The sequence below is a fragment of the Astyanax mexicanus genome, chromosome 14 (assembly GCF_023375975.1).
Source record: "Astyanax mexicanus isolate ESR-SI-001 chromosome 14, AstMex3_surface, whole genome shotgun sequence".
Taxonomy (NCBI): domain Eukaryota; kingdom Metazoa; phylum Chordata; class Actinopteri; order Characiformes; family Acestrorhamphidae; genus Astyanax; species Astyanax mexicanus.
This window is the reverse complement of record NC_064421.1, coordinates 34,517,294-34,533,216: the sequence shown is the minus strand read 5'-3', so window position 1 is coordinate 34,533,216 and position 15,923 is coordinate 34,517,294. Positions and strand designations below refer to the sequence as shown.

At 38.0% G+C, this 15,923-nt stretch overlaps 1 protein-coding gene across 1 annotated transcript; it reads left to right on the top strand.

The window, feature by feature from the left end:
* Positions 1-3,854: 3,854 nt before the first annotated feature.
* On the top strand, positions 3,855-14,851 carry vgll2b (vestigial-like family member 2b). Its single transcript, XM_007239248.4, has 4 exons — positions 3,855-4,133; positions 5,943-6,186; positions 11,285-11,698; positions 13,057-14,851. The coding sequence occupies exons 1-4, from the start codon at positions 4,068-4,070 to the stop codon at positions 13,098-13,100; spliced, it is 768 nt and encodes a 255-aa protein (XP_007239310.3). The 5' UTR covers positions 3,855-4,067; the 3' UTR covers positions 13,101-14,851.
* The last annotated feature ends 1,072 nt before the right edge of the window (positions 14,852-15,923 follow it).

The following is a 15,923-nucleotide window of genomic DNA, read 5'->3' as shown; positions in this document are numbered from 1 at the left end:
TGAAAAAGGTTTAAGGGGTATAATTTTTTTGCAATCCACTATATATAATGTATATGTAAAATATAAATATAATGTATATAAATGTTATGTGAAAATATTAATTTTCTATATACTGATTTCTAAATACTGAAATGTTACTGAGAAATTCTATGCAGTAGATTATTGGAGATGGTTCTACAATATACCAAACAACACTGTAGTTGGACAAACTGATTTTCTATAAAGCACTAAAAGAATAGAACACATAAAGGGTTTGCAAATATAAAACAGCTTCTTTGGTTCTAATATATATGCCACACTGTCATAGCTAGGCAGATCTTAGACATGTGCATATACAGCAAAACAGGATTATTGACAGAAAAGGCAATACAAGGGGTAGTCAAAACGAGCAGGGTCAAAACCAGTGAACAGCAGCAAGAGAGAAAGAACATACCATAAACTAGTAACAGTCTGAGGGTCATACAGGCAATGAGGTATCAGAAGAATCAGATTCGAAAAACAAAACAAGGTAATACACAAAATGGAAATTACAGGAAAGGAAATAAACGTGTTGTGGAGTAGATAAACCAACAATACTCAGCAACAGGTGAAGTGGAGTGGAGGGGTTTATATAGACCAGTGAGCAGGTGTTTAGAATGCTGGTAATTGGCTTTCTCAAAGCAGGCAAGTAACACACTTACAAACACTTTATAGTGTTATATAGAAAACCCTCTAAAACTTTTCAACCAGGCAACTATTTGATTAGTTAATAGCTGTCACTTACATAATGAGGTAATTAGTTAGTCGACTTGCCTTTACAAATATGAACACACACACACACACACACACACACACGTGCACACACGCACACACACATCAGAGACATTCCAGCTCATTTGACACAGAGGGATGGAATTCTGTGAACATTCTGCACATCCCTCTAACATTCACACAACCAGCATCTCTCTCTCTCTCTCTCTCTCTCTCTCTCTCTCTATATATATATATATATATATATATATATATATATATATGTGTATATATATTGTTTCATGCATTTGGGCATGTTTTGGCTCCTCCATCAGTCTTACACACTGCTTTTAAATAACTTTATGTGACTCCTGGTGCAAAAATTCAAGTAGTTCAGCTTGGTTTGATGGCTTGTGATTATCCATCGTCCTGTTAATTATATTCTAGAGGTTTTCAATTTGGTAAAATCAAAGAAACTCATTATTTTTAAGTGGTCTCTTGAAGCTGGCCCCTCATATTATTAGAAATGAAATAAAAATATGTCCATTGGTTAGTGCTGCGTTTGTGCTGGTTTGTGCAGCAAAAATTAACGTTTGTGCTGTTATTGTTTTTGAGATATTAAACATTTAATTTTCTGACCTGTTATGTAACCCAGCCCCTCATTTGTGGCCAAATCGCACGAAAGTGGTCTCATTGGTTAGTGCTACGTTTGTGCTGGTTTGTGCAGCAAAAATTAACGTTTGTGCTGTTATCATTATTAAAATATAAAAAATTATATTTATTACCTGTTATGTAACCCAGCCCCTCATTTGTGGCCAAATCGCACCAAAGTGGTCTCATTGGTTAGTGCTACGTTTGTGCTGGTTTGTGCAGCAAAAATTAACATGTGTGCTGTTATCGTTGTTGAGATATTAAAAATTATATTTATTACCTGTTATGTAACCCAGCCCCTCATTTGTGGCCAAATCGCACCAAAGTGGTCTCATTGGTTAGTGCTGTGTTTGTGCTGGTTTGTGCAGCAAAAATGAACGTTTGTGCTGTTATCGTCATTGAAATATTAAACATTATATTTACTGATAACCTTATTGAGATATTAAACATTTAATTTCTGACCTGTTATGTAACCCAGCCCCTCATCTGTGGCCAAATCGCACCAAAGTGGTCTCATTGGTTAGTGCTACGTTTGTGCAGGTTTGTGCAGCAAAATTTAGTGTTTGTGCTGTTTTCGTTTTTAATTTATTAGGAAAAAAATATTGAATAGGTGTGAAGCTGGCCCCTCATATAATCAGAAATGAAATAAAAATATTTCCATTGGTTAGTGCTACGTTTGTGCTGGTTTGTGCAGCAAAAATTAACGTTTGTGCTGTTATCATTACTGAGATATTAAACTATTTAATTACCTTTTATGGTAAGGCCAGATTTCATCAAAGTGATGTTGTTTTTCTAGTGCTGTGTTTGTACTGGTTTGTGCTATTAGAATAAATATTTAATGGGTGGCATTATCCAGCCCCACAATACAGCCCAAACCACAGTGGTCTCATTCAGCAGTGCTGTAAAAATAAATGTTTCAGGTATTTTGATTATTCAGCTACAGGAAAAACAATATTTATTTACACATCTAATAAAGCACAGATGAATGTCTTCAGGTGACATGACTGTTCATGGTAAAAACTTATTTACCATGGTAAAAATTGCTCCTGCACTTATGAAAGCATATATTTAACAGACTGCCATGTTAATGCCTTTTAACCGGGCTGAGTGCCATTTTGTGAGCACTAACCACACTGATAAATGAGGGGGGCTGGGTGATGTGTGTAAATAAATATTGGGTAATGCCACCAATTAAATATTTTTTTATCTAATAACTCTCATAACTAAACTTGCACAAACATTTATTCTAATAGCACAAACCAGCACAAACACAGCACTAGAAAAACAACACCACTTTGATGAAATCTGGCTTTAGATGAGGGGCTGTGTTACATAAAAGGTAATAAATTAAATAGTTTAATATCTCAGTAATGATAACAGTAAATATAATGTTTAATATCTCAATAACAATAACAGCACAAACCAGCACAAACGTAGCACTAACCAATGAGACCACTTTGGTGCAATTTAGCCACAAATAAGGGGCTGTGTTACATAACAGGTAATACATTTAACGTTTAATATCTCAATAACAGTAAATATAATGTTTAATATCTCAATAACTATAACAGCACAAACACTATTTTTTGCTGCAAAAACCTGCACAAACGTAACACTAACCAATGAGACCACTTTGGTGGAATTTGGCCACAGATGAGGGGCTGTGTTACATAACAGGTAAGACCTATTATGTTAAATATTTCAATAACGATAACAGTAAATATAATGTTTAATATCTCAATAATGATACCAGCACAAACGTTAATTTTTGCTGCACAAACCAGCACAAACGTAGCACTAACCAATGGAAATATTTTTATTTCATTTCTGATTATATGAGGGGCCAGGTTCACACCTATTCAATATTTTTTTCCTAATAAATTAAAAACGAAAACAGCACAAACACTAAATTTTGCTGCACAAACCAGCACAAACGTAGCACTAACCAATGAGACCACTTTGGTGCAATTTAGCCACAAATAAGGGGCTGTGTTACATAACAGGTCAGAAATTAAATGTTTAATATCTCAATAAGGTTATCAGTAAATATAATGTTTAATATTTCAATGACGATAACAGCACAAACGTTAATTTTTGCTGCACAAACCAGCACAAACACAGCACTAACCAATGAGACCACTTTGGTGCGATTTGGCCACAAATGAGGGGCTGGGTTACATAACAGGTCAGAAAATTAAATGTTTAATATCTCAAAAACGATAACAGCACAAACGTTAATTTTTGCTGCACAAACCAGCACAAACGCAGCACTAACCAATGGACATATTTTTATTTCATTTCTAATAATATGAGGGGCCAGCTTCACTGAGGTGTCTCTTATTGTTGTATATACTTTTGTTAATGAACAGTAAGTAACACTAACCATAAATGCATGTTTACACCTCTACACCTTTGAGCATCGCGCGCACACGAGTCCTATGGCGTTTAGAGTGGGAGGGAGAGAGAGAGAGAGGCTCGTATAGACAGTATCAGCGCGCTCTCTCTGTATATATCTCTCCTCGCGCTGCTGCTGGAGGCGCGTGGCTCTCTGTAGCGCAAGAACAGTTCCTGCACTCACCTCCACCCAGCTGGACCTTCAGACACAGAGGAAGAGCGCGCGTGTGTTTATGTCAGTGTTTAGGTGTGTGTAGGAGTGTGTAAGCGTGTGTTTTTGGGAGTTTTATACAATGAGCTGCCTGGATGTCGCGCGTCCGGTCTACAGCCACCCTGCAGCATTCAGCAGCGCAGCGCAGGTGAGTAGCATGCACGAGCTTGCAGCGCGCTCGTGCTTGCACACGCACATTCTCACACACACACTGAGCGTGGGAATGAGTGACATAATAGTTATTTGAGAAAGAATTCAGTGCAAGAAAGTTTATGCCATAGGGGTGTGTTATATCGTATCGTACGCGATTATATCGCCAACATATTTGAATATCGTGAACGATATTATACCCTGAAATATCGTGCTATTTTTAGCAAAATAAGATTGTTCTCAACACTGTTCTCATTTCCCATTATATTATATCTGTCCAGTATTATTTATTTTACTTTAATCCTGCATATATGGAGATATTTGGAGTGCATTATTAGTATCATGACATTCTGGATCATTGACTTCTGTTACAAATCTGATAAAACTCTTAGTTTTTAATATATCAGTTACGGAGGGGTGTGCCATATCATATTGTATGCAATAATAGAATTTTGTTTTCATTTTGTTGCAGTAGTTTATTCTTAAAATATATATATTTAATTCAGTGTTTTGTCATATCACCAAGGGTATCAATATCACCAAAATATCATAAAATATTGTTATACTATGTTATGGCCACATTGCCCACCCCTAGCCATAATATTGAAGTGACAGTCTGTACATTTTTGGTGATAATGTGTAATCACATAAAGCATGCTAAAAAAAGTTTAAAACAAGCATTGTGGTGCAGTCAGGGTTACAATGTAATGACAATGGGGAGGACTTCAGGGTGTAAAGAGAAACCAGTGTTTTTCTAGCGTCTTTTTTAACTTACATCCACACCTCTTCCTCACATTGACCTTCTCCTCTTGCTGACCTGTCTCTATTTCCTCATTACGTTATGTAAAACTCAACATTATCACCACTTAGTACCATTTCCATCATCTTTCATCCTACTCTTTTTATCAGTGCCTTATATCTCCAATTTATCTCTTGCTCATGTCTAAAGTTTTAACCTACAGTTACTTTAAACATACATTTAATAGTCTGCAACTATTTACTCACACTGTAAAAAGGGTATTTTAGTTAGTTATTTACTGTGTTTAAACCAGTCTGATCCTTTAAATGTGGTTACAGTGTACGGCTGCAAAAATATTGGATAAATACAGCATCTTAAGAATGCATCTTCATCTTAAACCTGTGGGTGTGATCTGTAATCTGGTAATCCAGAACCTACCAGATGCTGTGTTTATTAGAATCAATGGTTGAAATATTGCAATACAGCTCTGGAAAAAAATATGTGACCACTTCACTTTCTGAATCAGTTTCTCTGATTTTGCTATTTATAGGTATATGTTTGGGTAAAATTAACATTGTTGTTTTGTTCTATAAACTACGGACAACATGTCTCCCAAATTCCAAATAAAAATATTGTAATTTAGAGCATTTATTTGCAGAAAATTAGAAATGGCTGAAATAACAAAAAAGATGCAGAGCTTTCAGACCTCAAATAAGGCAAAGAAAACATGTTCATATTCATAAAGTGTTAGGAGTTCAAAAATCAATATATGGTGAAATAACCCTGGTTTTTAATCACAGTTTTTGTGCATCTTGGCATGTTCTCCTCCACCAGTCTTACACACTGCTTTTGGATAACTTTATGCCACTCCTGGTTTGATGGCTTGTGATCATCCATCTTCCTCCTTGAATCAACTTGTTTGGTCATTACGACACTCTTTGGCAGTTCCTTTACCCTCTCTCTCTCTCTCTCTCTCTCTCTCTCTCTCTCTCTCTCTCTCTCTCACCCTCTCTCTCTCTCTCTCACCCTCTCTCTCTCTCTCTCTCTCTCTCTCTCTCTCTCTCTCAGTCTCTTTCTGCAGTGAGCAGTCCGCCGTTGCTGTCTCTCCACGGGGACTCCATGGAGGGCTCTGGGTCGGAGTTGCAGGAGAAGGAAAAGCAGGACGTGGCAGAAGCAGAATACCTGAGCTCTCGCTGTGTCCTCTTTACCTACTACCAGGGTGACATAAGCAGTGTGGTGGACGAGCACTTCTCCAGAGCACTCAGCACCTGCAGCGGCACACCGAGCAAGAGGAGGGGCCAATCAGGCACAGGTGAGGTTCTGCTGGATCAAGAGTGCGTTTTGAGTTATCCAGAACTTAAAAACCACTGGAGGAACCTGTGTCCATTCTAAAGAATCAAATGATGGTCTCATACCAGCAGATGGTAGTTCTGATGGTGTATAGATTCTGGAGGGTTCAGGATGAGTTTTGGAGAGTCATAGTAAGGCCTTAGAGGATGCAAACTGGCTTTTTGAAGGTCTGGTCTAGGCTCTGGTGGTCTTAAAGTGGGTCCTAGTGAACCTGATGTGTGGGTTCTGGATGATCCAATGTGGTTCTCAAAGATTTATGAAGGATAATGGATGAACCAGAGTAGGTTCTTGATGACCCAGGGTAGATGTTCGATGGTCCAAGGAGATTCAAGAAGATCCAGACTGAATCCTGCATTTAGCGCCTAGGGAAAATAGTGGACAACACCCACAGGCTCCTCCAATATCCTCTAGCATCTACGTTTGATTTTCCCAATAGATCCTGGATTCTGGATCTTAATTGGATTGGTTCCTGGATGATCAATATCAAATTCTGGATTGTTTAGTGTGATTTCTGAAAATCCTTGAATGGGTTCTGGTGAACCAAAAGTTGGTTCCCAGAGTGGATTCTGAGAGTACACTGGTGGATATTTCTAGAGATTTCTATATTAATAGCAAGGGCAATGCCTGGTGCAAACTGAATCCATTATATAAATAACCATATAAAAATACATATAAACTACCAGTCAGTCAATTCAGTGTTTTTATTCTAAATGAATACTAAAGTTATCTAGACTGTGAAGGAGCACAAAAAGAATGATGTAGTAACTTGTGTGTTGTGTGTTTAATAAACCAAAATACTCTTTCTGAGGCTGGTAACTAATGATCTTATCCTGTGCAACCGAGGTAACTCTTGATCTTTCTTTTCGATAAGAGACAGTTTCATAATCATAATGTTTTTGATGGTCTTTGCGACTGCACTTGAGGATACTTTTTAAAGTTCTTGCATTTTTTTTGCATTGACTGACCTTTTTTTACTTACTACAACTTTACAACTGATGCTCTCAAACACATTAAGAGGAAGAAATTCAAGTAATTAACTAAAAAGCCATTTCAGGTGACTCTACCTCATCCAGCCAAGATGTGCAAAACTGTTACCTAAGCAAGTGGTGCTACTTTGAAGAATCTAAAATATAAAACATAGTCTGGTTTGTTTAACAGGTTTTCTTCATAGTTTGGATGACTTTAATATTAATCTTTAATGCTGAACATTTTAAAATAATTAAAAACTACTGAATTTAATGTGTGTCAAAACTTGTGACTCGTACTTCAGTATATGTTGTTGTGTTTAGTTTTGTGCCAAACTGCAAGTATTAAAAGATGCCATACTTTGCAACTTTGCAACTCGGATGCATTTGGAATAGCTTGGAGAAGTTTTTCTGTGCTGGAGAGTTTATATTCACAGGTTATTTGCATGAATTAATTTGACAAAATTGGGTTGCAAATCTTGGTACTTTGCAAAATGTTGTAGTAGCCAGAATGCCATTAAATTAGGAAATTAGTTGTTTATTTAATGCAGTGCAATAAAGTGTCCCTTTAAGCCAGAGGTGAATCCCAGTCAAGATCCCCAGCCAGTTTTTTCCTTTCCCTCTCTCTCTCTCTCTCTCTCTCTCTCTCTGACATCTTCATTCCACTCCTCAGTGTTGCTTCCTGCCTCCCAACAGATACTATGTTTATACATGTTGGTAATCTCCGAGGCTCGAGGTTGTATCGGCTTCAAAAAGCTCAGGCGGCCTTGCAATCCCTCAACTGAGATTTATGACCCCCCCACCCCCCCCCCATAAGGCCCCCATCAACCCCCAACCACCATCTGATGTAGACTACATCATCGGTGTAGTAACGTCTAAAACATAAAAACACCCCCCCTTTGTGACATTCTGAAAGGGGTGAGGGGAGGCTACTGAAAACAACAGGTGGGGTCAGAAGGGATGGGTGGGTGGGGGGGGGGGGGGGGGGGTTTGGCAGGGTAAGTTAGAAGAAGTTTGTCGGGGGAACTGTCCCAACACAGGAGTGAGAGATGTCACCACAGCTAGTGATTTAAAGTGGCAAAGCCCTCGTGCTGTTTTTCCAACTGCATAAAGACGCTGCCTTATATAGTCCGCACTACAGGAGCTGAGGGGGCAGGCCTCCGTCCACAGGCCTTTCTCACTCTGGGCACTGGACGTATGCATCATATGTCCAAATGTTTGTGGACAGCCTTCTAATAAATGCTACATTCAGCTAATTTAAGAAGCACAAGAAGCGCAAATGCACACACATGCACAACTTGTCTAGTCCTTGTAGAGAAGCACTGCTAGTAGAGTGTGAGAATACGTATGTCTGGAGCAGATAAACATGAACAGATCTATACAACAATGCTCCAGAATCTTACTAGAGGCAGATTCTCAGAAGAAACAATGATAGAACTCGGTAGACATGGAAATGTCCACATATGAAGTCATCTGGAACCCCTGTTTCAGTAAGTGAGGTCATGCATGTCACATGGTTTCATTTGATGTTAACCCCTCCTTCTGAACTAAGTGCTTCAGATTTCTTCCTGATTGGATCATGCAGTCCTGCATATGCTTTACATGGGCTTAGCGTGAATTCAGGGCTGGGTCATGATCATTATATAAGACTTGAGACTACACAGAAATTTTTGTATTTCTTATCATCCATCTACAATGTCTAGTAAAAAAATGGTTGACATACAGTTACAGAGATTTAGATTTTTTCTTGGTGACCTTATTTTTATTTTAATGATGAATTTAGTTTTTATAAAAAATAAATACATATTTTAATTACCTTGATACAGCTTAAGCTGAGCTACCTTAGCTAAATATGGACAGAATATAAGTAATATTAAGTGAAATTAATATTCCTAAAGGCTAAAGATGCAGCAAGTGTCTTCAGTCCTTTAAGATAAACAGATATCAAATGTTACTTTCTTAAAGGAATGATAATCCCAAAATGACAGGGGGAACAGTGAGTTCTCAGATGTGTAAATTGCATATTTCTAAGGAAAATAATCAAATAAATGAATAGAATGCCATCAAAGAAACCTGTATAAAATAGTATAAAACATTATTTAACATTAAAAAGTTATTTAAAGTGAAGATTAACATTGTTGTCAGAGTTTTTGTAGAATTTAGGAAACTTTGCTGTGGACACAAAAAGCACGTAATATTGATATTGACCCAGCTGCTATAACTGGCAAGAATAGAGCTAGTGAGATCTCGTTATGTGAGAGTGATTTTGTTCAAAGAATGTGTTTTGTAGAGCCCATAGGCCTATTCTAACTTGTGTAAAAATGGCATAATATTTCCCCTTTAAAGCTTACACCTGTTAGCATGTCGAACTCATCACACACTTAGCCCATCATACACTACATGTATAATAAGTGATGGGACAATCTACTTTTTTCAGCTCTGATCCGATTCCGATATGAGACTAATATAAAACTGCGGATACCGATACAAATACAAATAAAAGTTTTTTTTTAGTTTATTATTAGTACTATGATTAAGGTTACATAATGAGGCTGAAACAGATTACACAGCCCTTTGAGGAGTATACACGAATGCATTCCAAAGTCATTTATTTGACACACTTTATATACAAACACACAATAGTTTTCTTCCAAATTAAATAATATTTTTTAATTATTATTATTTTATTATTTTTATCAATATTCTTTTTTTAAATAAAAGTTAAATATTAAATATGTTAAATATAAAATACAGGGCTCTAGACAATTTTTTTTGCACTGGTTGTGCAGGAGACGTTTTGATTTTGACACGTAGCGTAGTGGATTAGCTGCAATGGCTAACAGCTTACTGGCGACGCTAACTGTGTTTTCGAGCTGAATTAATCAGTGTTTTTTAATAACAGATTGATTTCTTAATGCTGGTTAGAGAGTGTAGGATCTGTGGTTTGATATTTGATGTGGATTATGCCTGTAGCTCACTTGAGTTACTTATTACATTCACAATGCCGAAATGGAGCTGTCTGTCTGATGCTAGCTAGGCTAACAGACTGCAGATGTTAATGGAGATGGGTAACGCTAGCTAACTGGCTAACTGGCAATGCTAACTGTATTTCTGAGCTAAATTAATCACTGTTTTTAACAGCAGATGGGTGTGTTAGTGCTGGTTAGTGTTTGTAGATCCTGTGGTTTTATAATATATGTGGGGTATATTATGTGTATTAATATACCTTTACAACAACAGAATGCAGCTGTGGGTTCAGTGCTAGCTAGGCTAACAGACTGCTGGTGTTAATCTGTTCACCCCTCGGATTGTGACTTTACAAATATTACATGTAGCTGTTCTGCTGTTTGGTGTTTCCAAATTGAAAACTCTCCAGACAGTCGACATTTTTTATGTAGAGAAATAGCTAAAGTTTACGCAGTCAGCCACAGACTGAAGCTGCTGGTGGTTCAGGGTAAACTGCGGAACTGGATTCCCGATCAGTTATGCTTTGTGTATTGACATGGCGGGTTTATTGTCCAGCTCAAGCTGCGGACTGGAATATGGATCGATAAGTGCATTGGCCGCGGTCACCCGCTATCCGAAATGCTGATTACGTCAATATCGGCCCTAATGCCAATACTGTATCGGATCGGTCGCATTTCTATGTATAATGTGCCATCTAAAATTAGACAAATAATAAAGCCTAAATTTTAGAACCATACTTTACGTTACAGTTTGATAACACCTATTAAAAAATTCATTAAAGAACATTCTGGTTTTCTTAAATCATTTTTACACTTTATATCTCTTATTACTTTACTCAACATGCATTACGGAAGGGTTCTTTAGGGGTGCTTTTGCTTAGTCCTCTTCAGTTGTCAGTACTTCTCTACAGTGACTAGACATGCTGTTTGTGTGTGTGCATTTGCACATCTGCATTAGCATTAAATGCAATGCAAAGTAGCTGAATGTAGCATTAATTACAAGGGGTGTCCAAAAAAAATGTGTACAAAAGTGGGCGTTCTTAGGCCTAAAGACCCCCTGTACGTCTAGAGCAATAACTTTCTCAAAAATTATAACCCCATTTTTTGCATGTTGTGTTCCTGTCTCCAGAACCTCCATCTCCAAACAGTCGGCGGAGCTTCCCTCCATCATTCTGGGACAGCAATTACCCATCTCCACCCAGCCGACCGCACTGTGACCCCCCGGGTACCCCAGCTTACTCCATCGACCCTTATGCCCATGGACTGCACCCAGGGTTACCTCATGCACATCCTCACCCACACCCCTCAGAGTCCTGGGGTTATGCACAGACTCAGGCTTACGGACCCCCAAGGCCACTTCATGAACTCTATACCCCTCCAGGACTGGAGCCCCACTACAGCCCCCTGCTTATGCCCACAGTCCGACCAGCCCACCTGCCTGGCCTGCCGGGACACTACGAGGTGGGGAAGCTGGAACCAACGCCCACGTGGCCACTGCTGCCACCGCCGGGGGACGTGGCTATAGCCCTCAACATGGACCCAGGTAAGAGACGACCACCACAAACAACTACAAGCAGCTTAATATAAAATACGGGGTACACTAATTGCTGGCACAGTTGTGCATATCTATCTATCTATCTATCTATCTATCTATCTATCTATCTATCTATCTATCTATCTATCTACATAATTTGAAGTTTGATTTGATCATTAATATGAGCTTAAACTTGTTTGGCAACAAGTTGTTCTACCCTAACTGATGCTGTGAGTAGCTTCTCATTTGTTAAACAACCATGTCGAAAGATGCATTCTGTGGTTGTGGAAAATATATAAGAATATATAAGAAGTCTGTTTCAAAAGTGTCAAATTGTTGGCATGCAACATGCAGAGAAAACATCTAAGGAAATTGCTGAAACTGTCAAACACATCATTAAAAAGTGGAAGGACAGTGGAGAAACATTATTTTCAAGGAAGGAATGTGTTCGCCCCCACTAAAACGTTTGGTGAAATCAAATAGTGGAAAAAAAACACTAGAAATCAGGGATATGTTTAATAGTCAAAGTAAGAGCATTTCCACACGCACAATGCACAATGTGAATAAAACTCAAGTGTTGGGGACTAAATAGCTGTCTAGCTTTAAGAAAGGAGAAAACTTTGCACAGCAGAGAAAACTTTGTGCAGTAGTCCAAATCTCCCATCATCAATACATTTTTTTTTAATTACCAAATTTCCAAAAACTGGATAGAGTTATCTGCCATATCTGCTCCTCAGCAGACGAGAAGCTTGTGTGGGTTGCCACACACTGGTAACTGTTGGCAAGTCATATTCTGTAGCTGATCAGTGAATGTATACGTTTCAGTGTCCAAAATGCTTGTCTCTACTATACTAGTGGTAAATTAGCTAGCTATGGTATGCAACCTTACTAGAGCTCAGAAATGACCTGTTCAGCAGAAAAATAGCCAGCTAGCCCGTTTCGTTTCCATGGCTGATTTCTATACTTGGCAAACCTGAGTGTGGAAATGGAACTGGGGGAAAACCATTTACTGTAAATGTTGAATACTTCATAATGGATAGTAAATAATTTGTATTGCATGCTAAATCACTTATAATGGATACTGAATGATTTGTAGTGGATGCTAAACAATTGAAAATAGATATTAAATAATATCATTTGTAGCAGATGTTTAATAGTACATTATAAGATAATAATTAAACATTAAATTAGTGGTTATAACAGACAAATCCAGCTGAGGGTCCTGTGGTGGGTTTTCTGTGTTTACTGCTAACCCCTCAGCGTTGTTCTTATTGTGTGTACATGATGCTCCTAGCAGCCATGGAGACCTGTCCTGCGTCCTCCAGTGTCTTCATTGTTCTCTGTTGTGTCTGTGTTCACACCCCCAGGCTTACCGGCACATAAGAAAGGAAAGGAGCTGTACTGGTTCTAATGACCGGCCTGGCCATCGACCCGCCAATTAAAGCTGTGGAGCGCTGGAGAGCGGCCCATTGTACCGGAGCCTTGCCAGGGTCTGGAAGTGTGCACCATGGAGATAAAGACAGAGGGATGGAGGAAAAGAGCGAGAGGGGTCCAGCTCTGTCCATGCACACCTCTCTGTCTCTGTAATCCTTCCATTCTCTCTCTCTCTTTGTGGTGTAACAAAACCCCTTCAGCTCCTGGGACAGTTAAATGCCTGAGCGAGGGAGAAATTGAGACGTTTTTACCCTGGACAGAAAGGAAATATACAAATAAAGAAACAACAAAGAGGAACATACAAAAAGGAACTGACAACAGACTGGAACAGCCTTTTGTATCGGTGACTCTGTGGTAGTGTTGTATGAATGGACAAATATGGATCTCCATTATTTCTGTTGTTTGTGTTGGATTTTTCATTTTCAGTAAATTAATATGTATATTTAAAAGACGATTTTTAAAACAGATCATTTTGAGTGTATTGCTTTATAGTGGATCCTAGATGTGGCACAGACATAGACACTGCTAAATATGTAAGTAGGGCTGCTAAAATCAATTGATGATATATACATATATAGTACCAGTCAAATGTTTGGACACACCTCTACTCATTCAACATGTTTTCTTTCTTTTTATGTTTTTTAATATTGTAAATCTAATATTGAAGCTATACAGAAACACATGCAGAATTATTCTGTAAACAAAAAGTGTTAACCAGAGGCAGAGTCACCTGGAATAGTTCTTCAGCGTTTTGAAGAAGTTTCCCGAGGTGCTAAACAATAGTTGCTCCTTTACTTCCTGCATCCCAAATTCTCCATCTTAGCTGGGTTTAAGTCAGGGGATTATGGAGACCAAACACTTTTGTTTACTACATAAATCCATGTCCCTTAACAGTTTTTGTCTTTAAAAGTAAAGAAATCATTCAATTAGAAGGTGTGTCCAAACTTTTGATAGGTAATATATATGTATATATACAGCTCTGGAAAAAAATAGAGACCACATCAGTTTCTGAAACATCTTCTGTGATTTTGATATTTATAGGTATATGTTTAAGTAAAATGAACATTGTGTTTTATTCTACAAACTATGGACAACATTTCTCCCAAATTCCAAATAAAAATATTGTCATTTAGAGCATTTATTTGCAGAAAATAAGAAATGACTAAAATAACAAAAACAATGCAGAGCTTTCAAACATCAAATAATGCAAAGAAAACAAGTTCATATTCATAAAGTTCATAGAGTTCATAAATCAATAATGGGTGGAATATCCCTGGTTTTTAATCACAGTTTTTATGCATCTTGGCATGTTCTCCAACAGTCTTACACACTGCTTTTGGATAACTTTATACCACTCCTGGTGTAAAAGTGCAAGCAGTTCAGCTTGGTTTTGAAACCTCTTGAGTATATTTCAGAGGTTTTCAATTGGGTAAAATCAAATAAACTCATCAGAGCTTTATATATTAGACATGCAACAAAATGAAAATCCAAACTTAATATTTGGTGCATCCCTACTACACATATACATTTTTATTGTGATAATCAAATAGTCTTTTACACTGGAGAAATATTGTTATGTGGCATTTTTATGCATACATTTAATGTGTATTACATATGGCATTGTTCTTTTCATTTTTTTTGTTGAACTTCCAGGATGTTTGTGAATACTTGTATTGCAATTCTATTTATATAATTTTACCATTCAATAAAATCTTTTGGTCAGCCGCATTTAGCTGTTAAAATTCTATATGAATCCCATTTAAGCTCTTAAACATATGCTTCTAGAAATAAACCTGCACCAGCACTTCTGAAAGTTGTTTCTATGATATCTGGCACCTAGATGTTTCAGTAGTTATCCTTTCCCTAGGCCTTAATCTTATCCTCACCCTGCGATCTAAACTTAGCTTCTTTCACCAAGCTTTAACCTTATCTTCACCCTGGACCTAAACTTATCTTTTTCCCTAGGCCTTAATCTTATCCTCACCCTGCGATCTAAACTTACCTTTTTTCACCAAGCCTTAACCTTACCCTCACCCTGGACCTAAACTTAGCTTCTTTCACCAAGCTTTAACCTTATCTTCACCCTGGACCTAAACTTATCTGTTTCCCTAGGCCTTAACCTTACCCTCACCTTGGACCTAAACTTAACTTTTTCCCTAGACCTTAACCTAACCCTCACCCTGGACTTAAACTTACCTTTTTCCCTAGGCCTTAACCTTACCCTCACCCTGCGACCTAAACTTACCTTTTTTCACCAAGCCTTAACCTTACCCTCACCCTGGACCTAAACTTACCTTTTTCCCTAGGCCTTAATCTTACCCTCACCCTGCGACCTAAACTTACCTTTTTTCACCAAGCCTTCAAGGGGACATGAAACACTTATTTAGTTTAATTCACAAGATGTATTTTCTCTCTAACAAATCTGATAAGTTTAACAGTTGTCAGTGAAGCGGAATTAAAATAATAAGCAATCTAAATGTCATTTTTTTAAGTAAGGGCAGCGCCATCTTGTCCCAGCGCTGAAAGTGACGTCACGAGGTTGGTTCTCGAACGCCTCACTAATATAATCTATGAGTCTACCGTAAATTAATTCCTCAATAGATAATAAAATCCAAACCAAAACTCAATGCAGAGTGGGGGGGGGGGCACTTTTGTATTGCCCCTGTGTGTAGTAATACTGGGAGTAGTGAAATTTAATAGGATGAGGAATGAGAAATATTTACTTTCACTTTCATACCTCACCTCCACAGTTGTTCTTCAGCGGTGGCTCGCAGCGCTGAAGCGCGAGAATCCTCCGGTT